Here is a 26,416-nt window from a genome sequence, read left to right on the forward strand (position 1 = left end):
CGAGGTAGTCCAAGTGTCAGGTGCAAGACACCGCAGCCCATCTACTAAAGCCGATCTAGGGACCTTAGTTCTACATCTGTGTATTGCACCTATCTATCGCACAAAGCGAAAGCATGAATCCGGTTCTCCGTAGACGAGACTTCGTAGAGGTGACCACTTCGCCATTCCCAGAAATATCCGCCAGATAGTCAAGCCAACGTTCGTCAAGCCTGGCAGGAAAGGAACGCTGACTAATATGCCTACCCAGAGTAACATCTGCTGACATCTGTCCATCTGCCTCAAAGACAGTCTCCTTTGTGCCCTTGGTGAGGTCACCAAATAATCTATGGCAGCGTCTCTCGAGAGTTGGCAGCAGAGCATTCTTTCCCACACTGGAATTTCCTGAAAGAAGGCTCAACCAGGTCTTTCCGCGGCTTTGTGCGCGTCCCAGTCGGGAGGGGGCGATCCATTGTCTGGACTGAAGTGTACCGCGCCCTTCTTGCTCTTCCTGCTAGGATGAATCATGCGTGTGGCTTGACGCTCGTGCTTCAAAGCTAAGCCAATCAGAACAGCGTTTTTTCACGAGAGAGAAAATTCTTCAGGCGCCATTCGCTGTGCCTGGCCGGGGTAAAAATCGAAACTCCCATTGGCCACCGCAGAGGAAGGGGGAAAAAGCAAAAAAAAAAAAAACACCACTGCCAGTCGGTATAAAAAGAGGCGCCTTACATGCGACCTGCAGACCTCGGAAAACATCCACCATGTTGTTTGACGGTGCGCCGCTCGTGAAAGCTCACAACTACTTCGCTGTGAACCTCCTCAAGCGCTTGGCGACGGAGAATCCTTCTTCGAACGTGTTCTTCTCGCCGACTTACATCGCCGCCGTTTTCGCCATGGCCTACGCCGGCGCCGCGGAAAGCTCGGAAGACCAGCTGTCATCGGTGCTGGGTCACACCGAGGTCGGCCTCACGGACAAGCCCTGGGTCCTCCAGGCGTACAGGCTCCTCCTCGAGCGCACGTACTCGAACGTGACGCTGGAAGTGGACAACATAGTCCTGGTGCAGGACAGCTTCGATATCTCCGAAAGCTACAGGCAGCAGCTGCACTATGTGTTTGACGCAGAGCTCATGTCCGTGGACTTCGCCAGCTTCGGAGTCGACCCCGCGGAGGTCAACGCTTTGGAGCGAGAAAACATCGACAGCATCCTGCCCGAAGATGAGCCGCTGGGCATGATTCTCTACCTGTTCAACACCGTCCACTTCAAGGCTACCTGGCTGACCATGTTCGACCCGTGGGACTCAGGGAACAAGTCCTTTTTCAACCTGGGTACCACCGAGGTCAGTAAGCCGATGATGCAACTCACCAGCCACTTCCTCTACACTCGTCTCGACGTGCTCGGCGCGGCCGCCGTGGAGATCCCGTGCTCGGGAAACAGGCTCGCCATGGTGGTGCTGCTTCCGGACTCCGCGGTGGAGCTCGCAGAGCTCAGGGACGACCTGTCACTTGCGGTTCTCGAAGACCTCGGCAGGAGTCTCAGCCCCTGTCTGGTAGCGCTCAGCCTGCCCAAGTTCAACGTGAGCGCCAGCTACGACCTGGTGCCCACCATGCGAGCCCTGGGACTCAACGTCGTCTTCGGAGAGTGGGCCGACTTCAGCGGAATCAGCGCGACCACGCCGACCTACATCTCGGCCGCCTTCCACAAAGCGTCTTTTGAGGTCAGTGAAGAAGGAGCCGTCGAGCCCGCAGTGACCCCCAGTTCGGCGGATGGACCTCCACCGGATATCACCCCGTTCACCGTGGATCGCCCGTTCATCTACTACATCAGGGATCGAAAAAACAACCGCATTTTTTTCATGGGTGAGATCCACAGTCTTTGAGATGGGAGTCATCGTCCTCTGCACGAGAAGAATTTCAACTGAAGGAGCGGTTCCACGGCAGGCAAGCGTCTGAAAAGTCGGGTTGAAATAAACTACTCATACTTTCACTGCATTTCTGAGACATCGTTTTTATTCCCGGTCTGAACTTCCTCATTCTTACTAGTGGCTTAGAGGAGTATGCCAACGGCCCTTGACATGGGCGTCCGGAAGGGGGGGGGGGGGGGGGGGGGCAAGTGGGGCGACTGCCCCCCCCCCCCCTCCTGGAATTGCGGTTATTTATGCACTAGTAGAAAACAACTACACAGCTTGATTAGCACGCTTAGGTGATATTAAGTTACCGAATTTTGCTTATCGAGTTCAATTCTTTGTTAATTAATAAATTCTGTTTGTTCTCCAAGCCTAGCCCTAATTTTTGTTTCATGTGCGCATTTTATACTACAAATAGTTCCTATTTGGTGCTAAGCTACCGCCTCCCCTATACCCGGCCATCGGGTGCACCCCCCTGGAAAAAGTTCTGCGGGCGCCCTTGAGCCTATTCGTAAGGCCCATTAATATCCTCACACAAAGGCCTTACTTCTTAGATTGAATGTCCCGCAAAAACGTAGCATCTAGTGAGAAGCACAGATGGTTTAAGGGAAGTAAGGAACAATGGGGATTTAACATAAGGGGTCACTGAATTGTGTAACAAAGGAGAAAGCGGATCATTTTGATGTACCTGACCGCTTCCTCTGAACATCCCCCGTCTGGTGCTGTGACAAACTTAATGGCTGTCATCTGTAATGCTTACATCTATTCTCAAAACCAGACCAATAAAAAGTATAGGCTTCCCAAGAACTCATTCTTTGGGTAATTTTTCACTTAATTGGGACCTTTCCTTGTAAGTGAGCTAGTATATATATGTCATGACATTCGAAACACCTGTAGACTGCGACCGTGCGGCACCTGAGCTGGGGCAGCGGAAATGAAAGGATACCAGGCGGGCTGTAGTAATGAAATGAAAGAAGTGAAGGGACAGTTAGAAAGAATGGGGAGAGATAAACTACAAAGAGATCTTGTTACATATTCGCATATTAAAGCGCTAACCGCATGAGGCGATAATTCGCGGCGACACGCCGCGCGATGAAATGAGGGCCGCCGAACCACTGTCGCTCATTGCGTCGCCCGGTTTCTGGGTTTGCAGAAAATATCGCCCATCGCCCGGAAGTGCCGCGCGAGACTAGCCAATGACGGTAGGTCTTGCGGGTGCGCAACTTCCGAGCCGTTTTTTTTTCACCGGAGACGCAGCCGACGTAGCCCTCAGCACGGCCGGTGCTCCTCACGTGACGTCACGAAAAGAGGCCCACAGTCGCCGCCACTTACGGCGGAGCTTAAGGAATCGCGACCGGAATCAACTAGCAGCAATAAGCTTACATTTATCAGTCCACATTTTTTTCTTTAGTTAAAATACTGGAATGAATAGCAGACAATTTACGCGGAATTTATTTTGAGGCACTAGCCGCAAACCATCTGTGCAAAGATTGTTTAAGCACTGATGTCAGCACCTCTATCGCATTGCGCCTTCTCGACTTTCTCAGTAGATGTTTTTCTTCATGCATTATTTGAAATAAATTTGCCAATATTTTAAAATTTTTCCTTTTTTTCACCTGGTTTTATGAAGCATAGTGATAATGAAGAATCAAAAACACTCGAATAGCTTTCACAACTGCGTATGTGTATTTTTATTGGAGATACATGTATTTGTTCTAGGGTCATATTTTACATGAATACGATCGCTTTCGATACAGGTACATACATTGCCACAGTTTAAGTATTTACAACATAACAAGTGGGTTTAGAAGTTGACATATAAAACACTCATGTTGCTATTTACAACGAAACCGCTGCCTTATTCCGCAGAGTCTCAGCTTTTCTCTTTTTCGCCTTGGCGTTGGCATCCAATATTTTGTCGTTCATCTTGCAGCAGTAGTTCTTGAGGAAAATGTTCGTGCTACACCACAAGAGGTGTTTTAGAACAACTTCGCACTTGTGGCCATCCTCGCAGGTGTCAAACTCTGAGGAATCGTCACCGGCGAGCAGTTCAAGCGTGAGGTCCGTGACTAAATGAAAAAGTCCTTGTTTGTTGATAGTTGCTTAACAACTACGTAGTTGTGTGCGACAGCGTTGACGGCAAATGTTGCTGGGTAAACAAGCCCGCCCCTGTCAAGTTGCTTCACAAGGTCGTATCGTCCATCCGTGTCGGATATTGATGTCGTCCTTTTTTCCGTGAGCGCATCCCTGCATTTTGTAGACTTGAGCTTTTTAAGTGTTGCGTACACTGCATAGCCTGCCACATATACCAGCACCGGGACGATGTCTTTTATTTCCGACAGTGCATCTTCGGTCACCACTACATTTAGGCTAGGTCGTGGATAGTCTGGTCGCAAGTGAAGCTCATCCCATCGCTCATCCTTACTGATGGCTGGCAAAGTGCTTTGTAGCTGTAGCTTCTTTTCACATTCATACACTTGCCTCATCGACACATGATACTGGGATCCAGCTAGCATCCTGTACTTTCCGAAGCACTCCTCCAGACTGTCGGTTTGGATCTTTCCTAGAAGGACATATTGGCTTCCTCGAAGCGTCGACATTCCTTAATAATTCCGTCGACTGTAGTGCAGTTCTTGTATACGAGCAAGTTGAAGGCATCGTCGGCGATTCCCTTCAACACGTGGCCGACTTTGTCAGACTCTGGCATGTTGGCGTCAACTTTGTGACAGAGGGCCAGCACATCTTGAATGTACGACACATATGACTCCGTAGATGTTTGAGCTCGGGAGGCGAGGTCCTTCTTAGCGGCCAGCGTTCGGCCGAGCGGCCGTCCAAACAATTCGCGGAGTTTCTCTTTGCACACGTCCCAGCTGGTCAGATGGTCCTTGTGCGTCTCATACCATACCCGGGCAGTGTCTTTTAGATAGAATATTACATTTGCGAGCATGAGGGTCGGATCCCAGCGGTTGTAGGTACTCACTCGCTCGTACATGTTGATCCAGTCGTCGACGTCAGTGTTGTCGGTACCAGAAAAGGTCCCAGGGTCACGAGGGGGAGAAAGAACGAGTGATGTCATGGCCGGGGCTGAGGTTTGCTGGGCGGCGTCTTGGGTCATGATGAGTGAAGGCAACTGGCGGCCGCTGCGGAGCTCCGTCGTCGGTAGACGTAGGGGAAAGCCGCACCTCCACCAAATATGTTGCGGGAAAGAATATATTTACAGATATTTACAAATAGACAAGAACAGCTTCGAGCGGCACTGAGAACACAGTCCGAACTTCGTTGTCCTCTTCTACTCTTCCCACTCGTGCCATCGCTCTTTGTCGTCGTCGTCTACCCGCATCAATATGATAGCTTGAGCTCTTCGAAGCAGTACTTCGTAAACTCCACAAAAGCATATGTTGTGTGGTCGATAGCGGCATGGGTCTCTCTTGTTAGCGTACCGCTGTCCAAACTTTTGCCTTTCCACTCCTCCAACCAGGCCAAAAGATTGTGAAGGAAATTAATCTTGATGTCATTTTCCGAATTAAACACTGGTTCTTGCAACTTGTCTCTAAGCCTTTTTCCCTTCCAAGGCGTCCTCACGTTCACAATCTTCCACCATTTCACCACCAACTCAATGAAAGTGGCAGTCCCTTCGAAAAATAAGAGGTTGTGCTTCATCCCAAGGGCTCGCAGGGCCTGAGGAAGGTATTCATTGAAAATTTGCAAAGCCAACTTTACATTTTGTCGTTCGATGTTCGATGGATTGAGAGCTTTTCTTGACAGTCTGTAGCCATAGCTTAACAGCCTCTCGCACTCCAAGTTGTATAGATTCCTGATGGTAGCAAATGACGCAGAGAGCATTCGCTGTCCTCCAGTGTGGTCTTTTTCGAACTCGGGAAAGTAGAAACAATGTTGGTCGTTTTTCTGGTTAAGCCAATTATTGCGTATACACTTTAGTATGTGTACCGGGTCTATTACAAAAAAAGAGGCCTTGCAGGGTCCGATGGATGCGAATAAACAATTTGTTTAGAAGGAGGTGACGAGAAGTGAGACGTAGCCTTTGTGTTGATGGCATTGTTGTACTTACAACACACACTACCCTGTAGCCAATTTCTTCCAGGCCACATATTACTTTCCGCAGCAACTGGTGCAGATACTCTGATTCAGCTTTTTGGACAGGGACGATGTGAGCGGCTTCCTTAAATTGGCACAAGAGGCTCTGCACCATAAAGACAAGTGCGTTGGTTGCTGCACCCGAGCTGTTCCCCAGCAAACCATGAATATGCAGAGGATGTCCACTAATGGTCCTAACGTCCAATGTCTATGTATCGATATCCTCTGCATTTTGAGAGGACTATCGGATTCAGATATCAGTTAGTGGATATTCAGATGACATTCATACATGTTTTTCTTTCAGCACAGTGGAAGATTTGGAAATGTGCAAACAGCTTACCAGAAAACACATTAAAATTATGTTGCCTTTAAATTTTAATTTTTTTTTTGCTTTCGCAATCTGAAGTTTTTAGGAATGAATTATTTAGGCAGTCAGCAATTACATGCTTTGATTTTATTTTATGCAAGCACATGCATGTGAAGTACGATTATTTGAAGAAACTTCTCAAGTTAGACTGAAACCCAAAAACGCCGCGAATTTCAAACCAGAACCGCAACTAGAACTGTATTGATATTAGGCAGCCCAACGGCAATGGGCATCATCATTAGCCGCGGCGGCCGCGAAGCGACGTTTTCTTGGTCCCTTTCAGCGTTCGTTTGCACATTTTATTTTTTCGCGTGTTCACATTTTCTTCGTTGTGGCGGCAAGCTTGTACGCGTCGTATACCGTCCTGTGCCAGCATTGTGCAGTGTACTGGGGGACTACGTGAAGAACGGCAATAATGGTGAGTTTTTGCACACTTTTCTCTCAAACAAGTGTTAGTGTTCGTTTGTGGCATTGTGCAGTTTTCGTGCTGGCGATTTCACCAGTCGGTTTATCAGTTCGTGGAGTGCATAGATAGCTTAAAAATGCGTGGCGTTTAGTTAACTGGATTTGTCCCTGAAGCGGAGGCATGGTACAGTAGTGGCGCGGGAATGCCTGTGGCGGCCGCCTGGCATGCTATGACACTCACTACAAAGGTAGAGTTTCCAGTCTCCGGCGGCTCAAGAAGACAGTTTTGGCAGATCTTGTGTTGGTGTAAAATTTGCTAACAGGTCCCCTTTCGTTGCAGCTCTTCTCTTCAAAACTAACTGGGCTTTGTTTTTAGTCAAGCTCTTCTGTTTAAATTTGCCTTTTGCGATCTGACATTGCTTTTTCATCTTTGTGCTTGTAAAAAACCTTCTTATTTGTAATTTTCTCCTATTTCAGTTGTTGCTCACTTCATGATATTTGGTTCTTGACTGTTTTTGTTTTTCAGCTTGTGGTTTCTATAACTTATGCTGAAAATATCTTTTTATTGCAGTGTGTCAATGCAAGTAGTGCTGAGAAAATTCTTGCTACTGTTCGTGTGCCCCAGTACGGGGTTACATTATATAAAATGAGAGTTGCAAATTGTAAACCTGTAATGCAACTGGGTGTGACCATTCTTCTCTCCTGTTCATTTTCAGGTATTTTGGACAGCATGTTCAGAAAAGAGGCTGTCTGTATGTTGTCACTCACTAGCTGCATTTGCTCCATCAAGACAAAGAGCTGGTATGAAACTGTTTTTCGCGCTTCATTCTTAGGTTATTAGTCATGACCTATGGAAAGCAAATAGCTTTCACCAAATATATTCTAGTTCTTCATTAAAGACAGGCTAATTGCCAACTACTGCCACATCTTTCGTCTTAACATAACGCATAAAAATTCAAGCAATCACGTTTCACTGGCGTAATTAACTCACTTGAGTTAAACCTGTTTTCTCACACGTCCCAACTTTGGTTCCGCAAATGCTTTCATGAAGCACAATTTATAATGTTCGGTAGTGATTAACATACATTTATAGCTTCTGGGTCTGGAAAGAGCTTTGATTTTAGACGTCTCCAAGGCATGTTTCTATGTTAAACTCCAGGTTTCTACAATAAGACTAAGGCACCTCAACAATGATTATTTGGTTTTCTACAGGGTCGCTGACTTTCTTTCTAACTGCACATCATTTGACTGTTAATGCAACCAACTCTTATGGTGTTCCAATCCTTTCAGGCATGCCTCAAGGATGTGCTTTAGATGCATGTTAACTTTTTCTGACCTGTATTAGCAGTTCATTTAGTGTTGTTTCTGCTTGTTTTTTGCTGCTGATTGTGTCATCTACTGCTTAATAACTGATGGTTCTGACACTGCATCACTTCAGACTGAATTCAGTAACGCTGTGTAACGCTTTCTCTAGAATGTGGAGCTTTACTTTCTGTTACAAATTTATGAGCATTTCTCATAACCAGGCACCCTGTTCTTGTTATTTTTACAAATAGTTGCCTGGACTTTCTGCATAGAAGTACTTTAGCATGCATTATACAACTTTTAGCAAAAATTTATGGAAGTCCAACTAGTATTGCTTAAGTAATATCAAAATCTAATTGCATGCTGATGCATTTGGAAAACAATTTTCACAATGGCAATGAAAAAGTACGTGCCAGCCCATTCCAATTTTGTTCCCATCCGTGTTTCCTCATGCTGCATTCCCCGATTATGATCTACCAACCAGACTTATTACAATATCGACCATTCATGGCTCTTTTTTCCATGTGTGCTTTCATACTGAATGTGTCCTATCGTTCTGCATAGATGCTGTTCGATCGAACAAGATGTTCTCAACAACACTGGCCGAGATAGAAGAAATGGTAAAAAAATGGCTGCAGCATGCGTCCTGCAGGCGGAAGCAGCTTCAGGAAAGGCACGCAAAGAAAGCTGAGGCAAGTTGATTCCCTTATACCTTTTGTGAGCTTGAGACTGTTTTTGTGTGTACAAAAGTGTGCTTGTCTGCATAGACCTGGCATACCCAAAGGTTACATTCCACACCTCGTGTTATCCACTTTTATGAAAAAAGATACTTTTGATTTTTGTGAGCATTTGTGTGCACACTATTAGTTTTTTGGTTTGCTGCCTCATGTAGCCTAACATTTTTAGTCCCCTGGTACACAATTAGGTGCACTGCAAATTCACAAAGCTTGGAGCATAGTCTGCGTAGCTTAGATTGTTTCATTTAAGGCAAATTAATTGAGTAGATAGAACGCTTTGTATACAACTGAAAGAGCAAATATATTTCACAAAATCGTAAGCTTGGCACTGTGACCTCCAATGTTTTGGTGGTAGATTTTGGCCCTATAACTGATGTCATTTTTTTTTTCTCAGAATTCGGTTTTATTTGGTTCATGGGATTTAACGTCAAAAAGCGACTGGCTATGAGGGACGCTGTGTGGAGGGCTGTGGATAATTTTGACCACTCTGGGTTTTATTTTATCATGCACTGACGTTGCTACACAGGCACCTTCCATGCCTGTGTAGCCTCCAGAGCCAGGATCAAACCTAGGGGTTGCCAGGCTAAATAGTCGAGTGCCCTAACCACTGACTGGCTAGAGCCCATGCGCCCTTACATCACATCTGTCTTCAAAATGATTTGAAGATGCGTAGGGTAACAATTTCATAGATCTGGATTTTAAAAATTTTGTTTCCAATTTTTTAGCAGTTTCCATACCTAGAAAACGTTCGCCATTTGTGTTCTCTCTCCGCTGGAATGATAAGGACTGTTTTGAATCGAAGTTTGTTTTATGGGGTTTAACGTCCCAAAGTCACTCCGGCTATGAGGAACGCCGTAGCGAAGGGCTCTGGAAATTTTGACCACCTGGGGTTCTTTAACGTGCACTGACATAGCACAGCATACGATAAATGGCGCCTAAATGCAGTCACTTTCTGAAAAGTTCTGTGATTTAGTACAAATAGCACATCATTGAATGTTTTGATTCCTAGTTGCATTTGTATTCGCCTGTAGTGTCATTCTGGAGCTAATTTTTTCCAAGCAGAAACTGCTTTAGCATACACGTTTTTCTCCACAAAGTGCATTTTTTAGTTACTTGCTTTAGTTACTTGCTTTAGTTACTTTTTAGTTTTTAGTTATGTCAGTGCACGTTAAAGAACCCCAGGTGGTCGAAATTTCCAGAGCCCTTCGCTACGGCGTTCCTCATAGCCCGAGTGACTTTGGGACGTTAAACCCCATAAAACAAACTTCGATTCAAAACAGTCCTTATCATTCCAGCGGAGAGAGAACACAAATGGCGAACGTTTTCTAGGTATGGAAACTGCTAAAAAATTGGAAACAAAATTTTTAAAATCCAGATCTATGAAATTGTCACGCTAGGCATCTTCAAATCATTTTGAACACAGATGTGATGTAAGGGCGCATGGGCTCTAGCCAGTCAGTGGTTAGGGCACTCGACTATTGAGCGTGGCAACCCCTAGGTTTGATCCTGGCTGTGGAGGCTACACAGGCATGGAAGGTGCCTGTGTAGCAATGTCAGTGCATGATAAAAAAAAACCCAGAGTGGTCAAAATTATCCACAGCCCTCCACACAGCGTCCCTCATAGCCAGTCGCTTTTTGACGTTAAATCCCATGAACCAAATAAAACCGAATTCTGAGAAAAAAAAATGACATCAGTTATAGGGCCAAAATCTACCACCAAAACATTGGAGGTCACAGTGCCAAGCTTACGATTTTGTGAAATATATTTGCTCTTTCAGTTGTATACAAAGCGTTCTATCTGCTCAATTAATTAGCCTTAAATGAAACAATCTAAGCTACGCAGACTATGCTCCAAGCTTTGTGAATTTGCAGTGCACCTAATTGTGTAATTGTGACTACTATTTAATGCTATGTATTGTGCTCTATTATATTCACAGGCCACTCGAAATCAAGTGGGGACCTCTCCAGAGTAGGCGTCCGCCATTCCTCATTTTGCTTGGATTGTGCCTGCACCTTGGCTTTGTCACAGTGGTGGGGTACCTGACTGGATAATAAAGATACATAAGAATAATGGTGGTCTTGCCCAGTGCTTTGTTATATTGACACAGCATCATTACATTCAGCGTAGAACACCCGGCACCTCCCTCCACAACCCACAAAAATATTGGATGAATATCTATTCAGCGTCCAATAAATATCTCAGAGTGACCAATGTGGCCAAAATATGGACATTATATAAACATCCACTGTTATCAAAATGAAGCTCATATGGATATTCTATGGGCATAATATGAACTTGTGAGAATATTATATGGACGTCTGATATTTTATAAATTATATTATATGGATATCCCCTGAACATTACTTAGTTGGCTCAGAGCAGCACCTGTAATATTGCCTCCTTTATAATCGAAATAAGGCTTGATGTGAATTTCGTCCACCATCAGTGTCACAAAACGTTGGCGAACATTCAAGTCGGTGATTCTTCCGGCCATGTAGCGGAGGAACGATTCACTCTGGTGTTCGACTTGAGGATTCATGCCATACGGTGAGCATATTGATCGAATGGTCACTGGGTGCGGCACAGTCATGATTCCAGATCCGCGGATATATTGGTATGCGTGAGGCGATGCCGTGAAAAGTAGGCAGCAAAATATCATGAAGTCGGCTTAGTAGCGTCTCCGAACTTTTTTCATTGAGAGTAGCTTCAATTGCTCGCTAAGAAATTGTATGATGTTGGTGCTCTCATCTGTGGGCGAAAAAGATAACTTTTCCAGCAGGAGAAGAATCTGCTTGCAGATGTCATCGTTAGCAGATTCAGGACTTTGACTGAGGTCGCCACTGCTTTTTTCAATGACCTCAAGTAGCTCCACCATTGCTTTCTTGCTGTTTGCTACTGTTGGGATGGAGAAATTGGTGCCTAGTTTTGTTATTGGCATTTTTACGAAGTGAACTGTCACGCTAAGGTCGGCTTTTACTGCAACTGAATATTTGATGCATGGAGCTTCGTCTCTAGTGATGTGCACTAAGATATGGCGTTCACTCCTTTCAATAGCATGCCAGAATGCAGAGTTTTTGCTTCCTATATATTCCGTCCAGTCTTTTAGGTTTAGAATCCTATCTGCTTCTTGCTCTTCGCGGAACACTTCAGCTGAATCTTCAAGCGCTTTCCTCAAAGCAGCAGCCTCAAGACGCATGCGCTTCGAGTCTGGGTCATCCCTTGAGGTGCTTGGCTTAGAAGTGTAAGACGGGCATCCCGGAAACTTTGAAGGGATTGCACCTGGGCGAAGGCGCAGATGCGAAAGGGGTGAAGTGGTGGTGCGCCCTGTAACCTCGTCGATGTGGGAGGCCTCTCGCACGATGTCAGCCTCAATAAAGTGAAGCTCGCAAACCTAGAAGGAAGTTAAATTTTTGTTTAAATAGCAGTTGTAGCTTGGCAATAGTTTTCTTGAAAGTCTGCATTCGCTACCCACAGTGCAAACCAGCTGCTAGTTTAAATACACTTTTTTTTACAATGCATGAGCATGAGCTTATCGTAGTTTGCAAAAGTAACTATTCTATAAGGAAGTTTCGAACATCTTACCCTGGACTGCGGTGATACAACTAAGTTCTCTCGTGGTATTGCCCTAATCCAGGCGTTCTGTTCTTCTTCATGCCGGGGAAACTTGAAAACGTGGTTTTTGGGACCCGATTTGTAGTTAGTCCGGCAATTGGGCACGCAGCACTTGTTAGGCATATCCTGGCAGAAGCGTAATCCACATTCCGTAATCCAGCGATGGCACTAGAAGATCGTCTCGGACACAACCGCACGCGCAGCACGAGGTTAGGCACAGTCAACGTCTAGAAAAAAATGTGCGTTCAGAAGCATGTCACGACATGCCATGACTTTCCCCCGGGTAGTGAAGGAAGTGTCACGTGTTACCAGAACGGATCGCATTGTCGTCTCCTTCGTCCCCCACTCTGACTTCTCGGTCCAGGCCTCATTTGGGTACCTTCCAGGCCTCATTTTCAACACGAGTGCGCTGCTCGTAGCTTCGGAACGTGCTGCACGGAACTTCTATGTGGGCCTCTTTCGCGTGACGTAGCTCAGGGGGGGAAGTAACAGCCCGCAGGCCTTATGTTGAGACCGGCCGTGCCCTCACCATGGCAGGTTGTTGTGTAGTGGTTTTTTTTTATTTTGCATTGAATATGGAAAATAAAAGAATTTTTGTACCCCGGCATCTGCTATCGCCGCTGGAAGCACCTGAGCTGGGGCAGCGGAAATAAAGGATAGCAGGCAGTGTGTAGAAGTGAAAGGAAAGGGGTGAGGGGATAGCAGAAAGACAGGCACTGCGAGTTTCCGTCGGCGTACCATGGCGGACAAAGACGTTGGGGAGGCCGGCAGCAGACTGAAAGAGCGCGCGCTCACGGAGGAAGGAAAAAATGCGTGCGCTTTTCTGTCACGTGACTTTGCGTATTGGACAAAAATAAAATTATTGCCCACATATATTTTTGTCAATGTTTTTATTGTGTTTTATCTTGTGTGGAGCCTTAGGAACGTTGTTCTACGCGTTAATTAACGCAAAATGACTGAACGCTGAAGTGGCAGCAGTCGAGCAACAGTGACAACGCGCCGCTCCGACGCCGAGTCGCTTCGTGCGGCTTGCGCCAGCGACAGCGGTGGGCGACGGCGTCGTCATCGCGCGACGCATCGCGAAGGAATATCGCCTCATGCGGTTACCGCTTAACACATGCACTAAGCTGAACACGCGCACGACACAACGCTCAGTACATCTGCCGGTGCGCTTTCTTCGGGTCCCAGCCTCTCAACAGAGCAGCAAAATAAAGACGCAGACAGAAGAAATTACGAGACGGGACAACGAATATTGAACAATAAACTAGCCGGAACTTCAATACGTTACATAACTGTTCTGTGACTGCTCTCTGCATCCCACAACGGCCTTACATTCATAACTCGCTGACTTCAACGAGAACGGCATGCAGCAGTCTGGCGACAATGCTTCTGTTGTGGAATATGGCGGACGTAGTGCAACCACCGTGACTGCGGTGTTTTATCGTGAAATTCTGGTCACCGCAACTGCAGCGAAGACGTCACCGGCAGTGATAAATTGCAAGCATAAGATCTTCGCCACACTTCGTAAGGTTCTTCCGGAGATCTTCTTTCGTGCCTGCCATCCGGAGGCCAGGCTTGCTACCCGTAGATCGTAGCGTCCCAGCACTGATTATTATAGCTGCCCCGTTTTTAAAGGACGAGACTGAGTAGACGCTGTATTCGGTGTTCACATTTCGCAGGGATCGTTAAAAAGGCCTCGCCTTTTGTTACTACCTGGTTGCTCCGACCGCGCCGTGGCTGCCTGGTCGATGTTATGCTCACAGGTCGCCTCGTTGCGCTCTTATCGGGTGACAGCGGAACCCGTTTTTGAGGAAAATCGGCTTGTGTGGAATCCCATTATCTCTGATCGGCGGGTATTGGCGATAGCTTTGTTGCATTGTTTTGCGCTGTGGTGCTATGCCAGCTGTCGCGATCGGATGCTGCCGTCAGCTAACTGCTCGCACAATTTGGCGCAATTAACTCCCTTTCTAGACTGGAGTAAATGCTGGTAAATCCTTATTTTTACTCCCTTATTCCCTCATGGGAGTAAAATGGAGGACAGTCCACCTTTTTACTCCCCACTCATGGAGTAAATGTTTTCACAAATGGAGTAAAAAGGGTTGGCCGCCACCATTTTTACTCCCTTTTGGGTATATTTTTGTTTACAGTGCAGTCTAGAAAGGGAGTTAATTGTGCCAAATAATCCACCAGTGCCGAAATGGAGTAAAAAAACACACCATTTTGTGCAATCCGCCCCGCCGCCTAGCGTCTCGTCTGCTTTTAGTCAGTTGTCGGATAACGGCGGTGAGTGACGACCGCTTGGTTACCATCATCGCTGGATCTCTGCTGACTTCTGCTCTTTCACGGGCGCCTGCCACGGTACAAGATATCGACTTGTCGCCGTTTTCCGCTGCAGTACGTTACATAATTCAATCGCTCCTGTGAACCCTCCAGTGCTCTAACGATACCTGACTTTCCTTTGTTTGTGTCGCCACTCCGTTACAGGCCTACTTTTCACAGGCTTTTTACAGTGTGGTTCTCGCAATGTATTGCAGCAGATTATGTGTTGCATGTACATGGAACTGTGATAGAACATAGTGTCAACTCTGAGCTCTTGATTGAGCTCATGAGGCCACATTTTTTCTCAGTCATATTGAAAAGCCAAGCCTTAATGAAGTGAATATGAAAGCAACACTGCCATTCCAAACTACCATAAGGTGTATTTTCATCTTTTCTGGTCTGGTTTTGGGTCAAATATAGCGTGGTGCATGACCGTGAAAACCACTCAGCGGCTCCTTTTCAGTTTTCAAGCTACTGATTATAATGTTACATCCTTTTATCTACGAACATGGCCAACGAAACGAGCTCGTACAGCAAAAGGAGACGACAAGCAGACGACTCCTGCCGCGTACGCCGCCGCTGGGCTAACAGATGGCGGAAAGAATGCGTGACGCGGGGTCACATTAGAGCAGCGCAGTTTCCCAAGTTAGGTTGCCGGCGGGCCGCAGAGCTACTGCCCGTTTCCGCCGCTGTCACTGCTGTAAGAATGAGCCTGAATGAGGATAAATAAACATGACGCCATTTTTGGGCTCCATCTGTGTGGGTAGTAAAATATTTACTCCCTTTTCACTCCGAAATAACTGCATTTATACTCCAAAATAACTCCCTTATATAAGGGAGTAAAAAAACACCCTACATATGGAGTAAAAAACTCCTTTTGTGTGTGCGTTAGAGGACAAGCCATTTACTCCCTTTTGGGTGTTTTTTTGCTAACAGTGTAGCTATCCGTGCTGCCGTCTACTTAATTTCAAGTCTTTCCGTTACCCTCTGAAACACAGCCCCACAGGGAAGCACTGGCAGTATACAACTATTATGTACTCTCCTCGTGAAGGGTCTCGGCAGATGGTAACGCTCAACCGTGCCGAATGTTTAGAACAACCTTACCTCTCCCTTAATGTTGAAGCCCCCGTAGACCGTCTTCGCGCCGTACAGAAATGCGTCGTTGTCTTCTGTGATGCAGCCATGCACCGCCTGCGCATGAAGAAGGCAGGGAGGGGGAACAGAATGAGACGCAACATGAGAAACGTCCAAGAAAAAGAGTACACAACAGAAAGGAAGCCAGTTCCCATTCACTTGCACGCTCCGTAATCCTCGCCTTCGTGGCAAGGAATACATAGCTTCACATGCTGTTTTAAGTTTCTATTGAGTAAGGTCTTGGTTTGGAGTGTTTACTGACCCGGTGTCATTTAACTGGGGTTAAACATTACTTTGCCATTCTGAATTGGTGGCTAGTTTGTGCGTTTGTTCAGCTTCTTGATCTGGCGCCTTTGTTACTGTTGTTAACTCGACGTGGCCATTTGAGTTGAAGCTCTTTTGTGCGTTGTTTTTGCGTTTCTGGTTTTAACTTGGTGCCTTTTGTTGGGAAAGCAACACTACGCGAGTCGCCGAGCCATTTCGCGGAGCTGAGGCAAGGCCATACTGCGCATGCGTGAGGAGCAGTGACGTCACACGGCGCACAGATGGTGCGCCGCCGCCGTCGCTGCGCGGGAGACTCAGAGGTGCCGCCGCCGCGTTCACCAGTTGCGCATGCACAGTAGCGGCGCATAGCTAGCGTGCCGGGGCCGCCGCCGCTGCCGCGCGCTCTCCATCGCCTCTCTCTCTCTCCTCGTTGCTTTCGCAATCCTCCAGGTTTCATCATCATCATCAGCCGGACTACACCCACTGCAGGGCAAAGGCCTCTCCCATGTCTCTCCAATTAACCCCGTCCTTTGCCAGTTGCGGCCACTGTATCGCAGCAAACTCCTTAATCTCATCCGCCCACCTAACTTTCTGCCGTCCCCTGCTACGCTTGCTTTCTCTTGGAATCCACTCCGTTACCGTTAAGGACCAGCAGTTATCTTGCCTTCACATTACATGCTCTGTCCAAGCCCATTCCTTCCTCTTGATTCCTCCAGGCTTAAGCAGAGCTAAACCACTGCCAATTTTTTCAAGGCATTTCCAAACAAGGTGGTCATCAAGTGCTTTACCGTTCGTGCGTTCAGAAATGTGTTGTTTGTGTTGGTAAAACCAAGTAGTTCCCATGCTTGCTTTGCAAAGCATTTTTTTTTCACTTTTTTTTATTACGAGGGCCAGCCCAGTGGTATAGATTCACTTGAGACTTTTCACGATTTATGTTCTCGAATGCTGCAAACGCACAGAGATTATCCTGTGTATAACACGTTTGGCAACCCAGCAAAAAAAAACCTCTATGAGACGTCTAGCCAGACGTCTCTGAGAGGTTTTTGGTTTTCTGGGAACTTAACAGAGCGTCACAGAGAGCGCTGAAATACGCCTTTGCGCTTCCTTGAGCAATAAAGTTGACAGTCTGCTCTTCGAAGTGCCGTGTGTGTTCCCTCATGTTTTCCTAACCCTTTCGCGCCGTTACACCCTCAGTATGAACCAATAAGCCCGGCAAATCTTATTGCATCTTATTGGCTGTTAGACGTTTGATCAGAATCTTCTTTCCCAATCCTGCATTATGGGAAACAGCCAATTACTGCGCATATCATTTCGGTAAGCTCCGCTGCGCCGTTCTGCTACAGCATACATAAACATTTTTGAACGGGTACGTGCTGAGCGAAGAAGACGGGACGCAACAAAGGAACACACACGACATATACAGAGCGCACTGCGCTCTGTACGTGTCGTGTGTGTTCCTTTGTTGTGCCCCGTCTTCTTCGCGCAAGTACGTACCCCTTCAAAGATGAACCAACTCGCCCAAACAAGAGTTTTACTTATACATAAACAGTACCGGCGAAATGCGCAGGCGCTGTTGAGAACAACCCAATGAGCACCAACACTCCATGGGACGTCCTGGGGACGTCTGGAACGTCCCGCGGACGTCCAGTGCAGTTTCAGTGCCCAATGGGAATAGCGAGAAGTTATGTGCTCCTGCGAAAAAAAAAAGATTCCAGATCCTTCAGTTGTTGCTTCATCATGGAAAACAGTCCATTGGGACGTCAGATCCATGCTTAAGGAGCCCCACATCGTGTGAACAATTCTTGTACTTGAAGCATAGGTCATTCCGCAGCAGTAAACGCAACGAACCAATCGTGCTGGTCGCACTCACCCCTTTTTCGTTGAGGAAAGCACACATGCTCTCCGCCTCGCCTTTGCTTCGACAGTACGGAAGGCCCAGAAAGTCAAGGAGCTGTCGACACTGGAGTCATTGTGCAGAGGGAAGAAAACAAGAAGAAACCCAGCAACACGAAAATTATTGCTAATTCTCTATTTAATTTTTCAGTCATGGTTTCTTTTGTTGCGGAAGACACACTACGTTAGGTGTGAGCGATTTCGCGGAGCCCCGGAAAGCCCCAACTGCGCATGCGCGAGGACCGAATGTGAGACAGTTACTGCGTAATTTCCTTTCCTCAAATACAACTTTCATTTTCTTCATTACGGGCCCTCTTTGTCTTCTTTCACTCCGACTTCCTCCCATCCTGTACGGTGCGTTTCAGGTGTCCACCGAGATGACAGAGAATTACTGCCCCATTTTCTTTCCTCAAAAAGCGTTGTGTTCAAAGGGCAAGGCATCGCGCCGAACGGGTGGTGCGTTCCGTGGACTCCCTGGCAGCGCTACAACACGCTGTCGGGTTCCACTCCTAAAGGCGAAGCTTAAGCGTCATTAATTAGCTGTTAATTAATAGTTATTCATTAATCAGTAATTAGTTTTAGTAATTCGTAATTACTTAGTAACTAGTACTTAATTATGTGTGACGTCATCCAGTGGTGAGGTCACCAGTGCCACAGAGGCAGTCAAAGTGGTGCGGAAAACGCTTTCGCATCTACGCACTTTAGACAGTCGAAGTGCCCCCTGAGATGCCGTAGCCGCCACGACTGCCGCGCTGTTGCTTCCGCAATTCTACTCGGGATGGCCATTGGTCAAACCACAACCAATTTTTCTTTGTACTTTTAAGGCGGAAGCCTTTAATGCCTCATCGTTGTAAGCAGGAGTTGTCGACAGAAAATGTCACGCTTTTCAATTGGTCGAAATGCTCGTGACGTCACAGTGCGCGAATTTCAAATGGGGCCAATTGTACTTTGGCTAGTAACCATGCAACTAATCAAAGGGATCGTATAGTGATGCTCCAACTAAGTTGGACTGAGTTTAGTTAATTGCTTAATTAATCAATTAGCCTAATTAAGATAGAGGAGAATGAAGAGGTCAGAAGAAAGAGGAAAAGAAAAGAAAGACGCGCGCCGCAGCGACAACAGCGTCCGCGGAAGAAGACGCTGCTGAAAAAACAGATAAGTACGAAGCAGCGTTCGCTCCACCACCACGCACTTCCCCACTCAGTTCGACGTTGCTCGTTTCATATACGTTGTGTCGAACATCCTAGACAGTTCCAACAATTGACAGGTGAATGACAGAACACGATGGATAGAAATACAATAATATAAATATGAAATAGCCTAATTAACCTTTCTAGTTAGACCGCATAAATCAATAAAACCGAGAACGAAATTGGTCGAGTTGGGGAATCGAACCAGGGTCTCCGGAGTGCGATACGAGCACGCTAGCCACTCCGTAATGCCAGCTGAATGGTTTGGAATGAACAAAGGCGCGTCTAGCTAATACGGCGTCTTCGTTCACTCCCATCTTCCCCCTTTCCCTTACGGCAAGGTGCAGGTGTCCACCCAGATATGCGAGAGAGATACATTTCCTTTCCTCAAAAAATAAATTTACCGTCCAGCAAGGCGTACAGCCGAATTGGCGATGGCGTTCTGTGGACTCCCTGGCAGCGTTGCAAGACGCTGTCGCGTTCCACTCTTACAGGCGAAGCTTAACATGTTAACCACACATCAGTAACACACGCAGACAGCCAATGGACGCGTCATTCGCTGGCAGCACTTGAATCATCATTCACAACCACATTCGTGACAGAATGCTGTACTAAGGCTTTCGCCTTGCACCACTTTAGTCGCCAAAGTGACTCCTAATTTTTTTTGTTTGAAGTGCCTTTGCAACGACGGGTTTTCGATTGATCACTACGTGGAGAATCACTTTTGCTAGCATATTCCGTGCTCCCAAAAGGCACAAAAGCAAAATATAGGGCATAAGTGGGATGATACAATTTGGTGACTACAAAATTCGAAGACCATGGACCCGATGACACTGCCAGACTAGATGCGACCGAGTTAGCATAACTATAGTTGTAGCCGGGCTCCGAGCCTGAGACTGGCCAGTTCCCTTACAGAAATTTTTATACAGTCTGTAGACTGTCGATAGACTTCTGTCTATAAAGTCTATAGACTGTATAGACAAATCCCAGAGAACAGTTTATAGGCAATACAAATGCTATACAGTCTATAGGCAATCTATAGATTTTTGGCCACATACTTTTCGTAGACTTTTGTCGATAGACATTCTATAGACCATGAATACACAAAAATAAATATCTATAGGAAGGCAATAGAGACTATAAGAAGTCTATAGACTGTCTATAGACCCTTTCTATAAGGGTTGATTTCCCAGTTCGTGTTTCTTTTGTCATTACTGACGTCCTGACCGACCACAATGAAGACGAAATAGAACAGTGCAAACTGCGTTGAGACTTAAACTTTCATTTTATGCGATGTGACTCATATTGCCTTTCCTGAGAGATCCCGAGCACACGCACCTCATTTGTCGCTTCATCGAGGAGGGGCCTTGCTATAGTGCCACCGCTGCCTCCTTGTGCTTGTCTGCCGCCCTTTCGCTTCGTCAGGACTTGTCTCTTTAACGCTGGAGCATCTCCGTCCAGCACGAAAAAAGGCTTGATTCCATGATTCAGGATCAATTTCTTGCACCGCGATAACAGGTTCCTAATTCAACGAAAGAAGGGAATTCGTGTACGCATTTTCACGCTATCCAAGGGCGCGGTATATTATTTGCTCATCTTTTACACTTTCTGGACAAAAGCATTTTTGAACGGGAAACAGTTTATGAACGCAATTTTTTCCATATAAAGTAAGATTTCAGTATAAAAACAATATATACACAGACCGTCCGGCGGCAGTACAGCATTTTTTTGCTATTAACGCTTTTGCTATCATGAAGATGTTTTTCATCTAGCAGTATTTTATAACTTACTCTCTTAGACTGTTCCCGCCATAGATTGTATGCATAACCCTATTGTTTAGTTAGAAAACTTTGCTTATTACCCTTTCTCCACTATCATACATGGGAGACTCCTTAGTGATGGGTATATAAGCTTGGCTCTATGGTATCCGTTCGAAGGTGAGTGTATACGAGTTGCATGCTCAGCTGTATAGTGGAGCTCAAGTGCTGTCCGCGGTGCTGTTTCTAGCAAAGCGTTGTAAGCTTTGTACTTGTTCCTAGCAAAGCATTGTAAGTTGTGTACTTGTTCCTATAGCAAAGCGTTGTAAGTTATGAACTTGTTCCTAGCAAAGCGTTGTAAGTTGCGTACTTGTACCTAGCAAAGCGTTGTAAGTTGTGTACTTGTTCCTAGCAAAGCGTTGTAAGTTGTGTACTTGTTCCTAGCAGTGTTGTAAGTTGTGTACTTGTTCCTATAGCAAAGCGTTGTAAGTTGTGCAACTGTTCCTAGCAAAGTGTTGTAAATTGTGTACCATCACAACTGGCGGGCCTGCACAGCCATGCAAGGTTGCTGCGCCATTTTCAATAATGTTACCTTTTGCGTTAATTGAATGTCTAACTAATGTTAGATAAATGTCATTCGAACCTCTATTTTTAACACTACAAAAACGTTGGAAAACACGACGCTAAGAACAATGTATTAAAGATTGTTGTAATGTTTCGGCGTTGCGTGCAGTTGGTTCCAACAGTTTCTTTGGCTGGGAAGCTATAAATAATGATCTGACTGACGTGTCTTTTATGAGACTGGAGAATGCACTGCCCTCATTGAATGCGTAAGTGCGCTGAAACAAGCAATGCTGAACGAAAATAATTTCACTTCTCATTCAATCGGTGAGCATCCGCTTCAATAATCGGTGTCGGTTCTCTTACAGGTGTAGAACCGCGGAGATTTAAAAAAAATTAAAAATGACAAAAGTGACATATATTAGCGGCTCAATAGATTCCCGCCTAACTGGCAAAACACGCGCATACTTATTACATTTGTGGCACGTGAAAATCTCGCTGAGTGTGCAAAATCTCTCTGAACTGCAGTTTGTAGTTAGTTTTCATTGTTCGAAGTTGACCGTTATCGTCAAGTTCTACGTCACCAGGCGTCCGTGGGTAGCGTTTTTCTTTTTTGCACGTGCCAAAAATGTCCTAATATGCATGTTTTTTGTCTGTTAGATGTAAATCTATTAAGGCGCTATAATATGCGTCATTTCTGCCATAGTTGTTTTTAAGAGTGCCGGTTCCAAATAACTATCCATTGGACACCAAAACCTCTGAGCCGCCGCGGTGGCTCAGTGGTTATGGTGCTCGGCTGCTGACCCGAAAGACGTGGGTTCGATCCCGGCCGCGGCGGTTGAATTTCTTTGGAGGAGAAATTCTAGAGGCCCGTGTACTGTGCGATGTCAGTGCACGTTAAAGAACCCCAGGTGGTCGAAATTTCCGGAGCCCTCCACTACGGCGTCCCTCATAGCCTGAGTCACTTTGGGACGTTAAACCCCATAAACCAACCAACCAAAACCTCTGGGAATATACCTAGATTAACTAGTTTTTAATAATTATCTTTCTAACTATTAGAGTTCTGCACCTAGTTAGAATTGAAGGTTTGTAGCCGGCCGTTAGTAATAGCGGTATCAATTTTTAGAAATTAGAAAATGCGATTACCCTTGGCGCAGGGGCGTAGCCAGGGGGGGGGGGAGGGGGGGGGGGGGCTTATGGGGCTTCAGCCCCCCCCCCCCCCCCCCCGCCCCGAATTTTTTTCGAACTGTTACGCACAGTTGATTTTGTCACCTACAATCTTACAATACTATAGCCAAACGGGCGAGTTGGTGGTATTGAAGGCAAACAGCGCAACGACGCAGACAGAGTAGAAGAAAACGCTAAGATTATGGATTATGGAAACACGTGAGATTATGGAAGCATATCACATGAAGAAAAAAACAAGGTTATGCGTCAGTAAGCCATCTATTTCATTATATGACAGTGAGGTTGCATACCTCGATTCCACGTAGAAACATGGGTTTTGCCTATGTACTAGCTGATAAGTTGGCCACTTTTTCTTTATAATGTACTGCTTTGCTTGAATAAAATTTCAGTTGTGAGTCAGCGCTTGTCCTGTGTTTTCTTCCACTCTGTCTGCGTCGTTGCGCTGTTTGCCTTCAAAATCTTACAATGTCTTTTTCAAACTAGAAAAGACATTTAGGCGAGAACATTGCTAACTCGGGTCGGATTTCGTGGCAACTAGGGGTGTGCGAATATCAAATTTTTCGAATACGAATCGAATACGAATACTTGATTCCGAATATCGAATCGAATATCGAATAATCAAGGACAGATGCATTTAACCACTACAAAGCATTTATTTGAGCACCCAAGAACATCACAGTTCAACTATCGATGATTAAATGAACACAAAAGGTGTGTGTGGCTGCACAAAAGTATCAGTCTCGAACATTATTCTTAGAAGAGTGGAAATATCAGAGAGGATGGCTAGTACACAGCATTGATTAAGGCTAGCTTGCCATCAGCACAAAAGCGCGTTGCTGGGATGAACATATAAGGTTGTCGTGAAGGAAAACCAGCTGCTCCACATGGTCAGGCAGAAGTAGTTCCCTTCTAGCTGAAACGACTCCTCCAGCCATAGAAAATGCTCTCTGACTTGGCACTGACCTGGCACGTATTGCGAGGTACTTCGTGCACAGCTCTGACTATTGTAACTTCGCAGGTATGGCCACAAAAAAGCTCACCACCGCAGTTAGCTACGCCATGGCCCTTGGAAAAATTCGAAGGAAAAATTTTCCTTCATCCATGCGCATTGCTCTGGGTGCCGCCATGTTATGTCTCTGTCGATAGGGTTTGCGGACCGAAATGAACGCCGGTGCTCACAATGAATATTCGGCTAGATACGAATTTTCGCGTCGGGTCGAATATTCGAAACAACACGAATACTTGGATTTAGAATCGAATACGAATACTAAAAATATAATATTCGAAATATATTCGAAAATTTCGAATATTCGCACACCCCTAGTCGCAACGCCTATGCACCTGGAGTCACGTAACGCAGGGAGCCCCATCCCAGCGCAAGCTTTCAAGGGCCTATCGATGGCAAGCGGGCTCGCCGCGGCATCTCGCGGCGGCCGCGGAGTCTACGGAGCCACGCATTTCAATTCCGAAACTTAAGGGGCATAAAGTTTCCATTGAACCTTTGACGCGACAGCTGCGCTGAGATTTAAAAATTCGTACTTTAGATTTACAAATCGGGAACTTCAATTAATTTGTTATTCTTATATTTTGGGTATTTTTGCATACTTTGCAGAACTCGTTTATACATGTGCTCGTTGTTGCGACTAAAATTTCGGTGGAATTACTCGCAATACATGACCGGTAACAGCTGCTGCTGCGCAGTACACTGGAACAAAGGGCACCATCGTTGAGATTTTTCCCTGGCCGTTGCATATGTACAAAAATGTAAAGGTTCTTGAACGACAAAGATTCATTAAAATATTTGTCCTCTACTTGCTCATTTCATGGCCTTTAAGTTTTTCACATCAGCGGCATGCACTGCTTTGCTAGTTTCGGACTGATATAGTTCTAGACCTCGTGTGATATTTTCTTTATTTATTAAATATGTAAAAACATGCAAGCATTGGTATCAGTTATGTCTGCCACGATTTTTAAGACATGCGAATACATTCTTTTATATTAAAAAAATATACATTTCACTTGTCTAGACAGTGCGTAGCGTTACTGAATACACAATGGCATTGTCAATGACAATGCAGTTATTAATCTTGCGTTTGATTCCTCCACAGATTCTATGAGGAGGCCATGCTGCAACATGAGCACCCCCCCCCCGAACAAAATTTCTGGCTACGCCACTGTCTTGGGGCTGTGGCTCAACAAAATTCGGCTTTTTTGACTACTTACATGCACTGGAAAGGTTGCTTTGCCTGAAAGCTTTTCGAAAGCTCAATGTATCGGTACGATGCAGCCAGATTTTGTCGAGACACAGCACCGAGGATAATCACGTTTTCAAAATTCTTAAAACTGACATGGTTACTACTAACGACCGGCTACAAATCTCTAATTGCAACTATAGGCGCCTAAATATTATAGTAAAAAATAATTACTGAAAGTTAGTTCACCAGTTCACTACTTAAACCGATTCACCTGTTTTCTGGTGTTCGCCAACACTGGTAATACTATGCAGCAAAAGCCATAATTTTACCCCAAAAAAGCTTATTTTTGAAAATTACCAAGTCTTCCCTGAAACACCCGGTATGCACTACGCACGTTCCTTAATCAGAGCGCCTGTAACAACAATTATTACTTTTAACAACGCAAACTTGCTTTTCCATCTTAAGCAGGAGGACTACGGGCATCGCGCCGTGAAAGCTATAAACCTAAACTGGCTCACATATCGCCGTTTTAAAAAAAGCCCAGCAAACCAAAAACCTCTCAGAGACGTCTAGCTAGACGTCTCTGAGAGGTTTTTGGTTTGCTGGGAGAGAACAGTTGCAGGCAGCTGCTGACAATATCCGCAGCCGATAAAGTTTTCTTGTATAGTTTTTGTTAGTATTAAATAAGAGAATACTTAACATTGGCCTCGACCAAACTTTTCTAGCAACAAGAGAAAAGTGCAAAAATCTAGCCATTGTACGCCATACTATACTTCACGAATTCCCGGCTTACCTGATATGCAGGTTTCTCTTTTTCGTCTTTTTCGCGATTCTTTCGTTCGCTACGATCCATCCGCTGAGATCGATGGCCAATCTTTTTCCTCGGAGATTGCTCAGCTTAACCGTTCTCTTCGCGGTCTCCAGCGCTTCCCACAAATTTTTCACCCCCATATGTGTACTTTTGACGACAAGGGCACTTTGCACGCAGGCACAGCACAAACAACTCCTCGGGTGGCTGAACAACTGTCGAACCAGTTGCAAGTAAGGTGCGCACTCTAGGGCAGGTATGCAGCGCACATTCAGAAACAATAGGCACTACGTTTTATCAGCGAGAGGCCTCGAAAGGCCACGCGACGAATACACGCTTTATCAGTGAGAAACGCCCGCTCAAAGCAGCTGGAGGCTGCCGCGACATATGGGACTCTCGCGTTGGGCAACCCTTTATACCGTGCGCAACCGGAAACCACACGGTGACGTATAGCTAAGGGCTTGGCCACACGTCACCATGGTGGTTCCGGCTGATAGTTGAGTCACACGTCGCCGTCACGTAGAAGTTGCGCCGAGGCGTCGGCACGTAGCAGCTGACTGTTTTCTCTCGACGCGATCGGCGCACCATTTAAATAGGAATAAAGAACAACGCAGCGACCTATGGAAAGGAAAATGATAGGTGTAACGTTTAGAGATCGGAAGCGGGGGGAGTTGGTGAGGGAACAAACGCGGGTTAATGACATCC

General features: G+C 45.9%; 2 protein-coding genes and 1 pseudogene across 2 annotated transcripts; 1 reads left to right on the top strand and 2 right to left on the bottom strand.

Annotated features, from left to right (window-relative positions):
- The first annotated feature begins 737 nt into the window (after positions 1-737).
- LOC149366707 (iripin-8-like) lies at positions 738-1,853 on the top strand. Its single transcript, XM_089571592.1, has one exon. The coding sequence runs from the start codon at positions 738-740 to the stop codon at positions 1,851-1,853; it is 1,116 nt and encodes a 371-aa protein (XP_089427718.1).
- A 9,275-nt stretch (positions 1,854-11,128) lies between these two features.
- Positions 11,129-12,525, bottom strand: LOC149366708 (uncharacterized; annotated as a pseudogene).
- A 3,085-nt stretch (positions 12,526-15,610) lies between these two features.
- LOC149366709 (flap endonuclease GEN homolog 1-like) lies at positions 15,611-26,142 on the bottom strand. The gene is made up of 3 exons (XM_089551948.1): positions 25,697-26,142; positions 20,541-20,724; positions 15,611-15,912 (listed from the first exon to the last, which is right to left on the bottom strand). Exons 1-3 carry the CDS (start codon positions 25,852-25,854, stop codon positions 15,811-15,813), a joined length of 444 nt encoding a protein of 147 aa, XP_089408074.1. The 5' UTR covers positions 25,855-26,142; the 3' UTR covers positions 15,611-15,810.
- Between the last annotated feature and the right edge of the window lie 274 nt (positions 26,143-26,416).

This window comes from Amblyomma mixtum, chromosome 1, assembly GCF_055824585.1.
Source record: "Amblyomma mixtum isolate Tamu chromosome 1, ASM5582458v1, whole genome shotgun sequence".
Taxonomy (NCBI): domain Eukaryota; kingdom Metazoa; phylum Arthropoda; class Arachnida; order Ixodida; family Ixodidae; genus Amblyomma; species Amblyomma mixtum.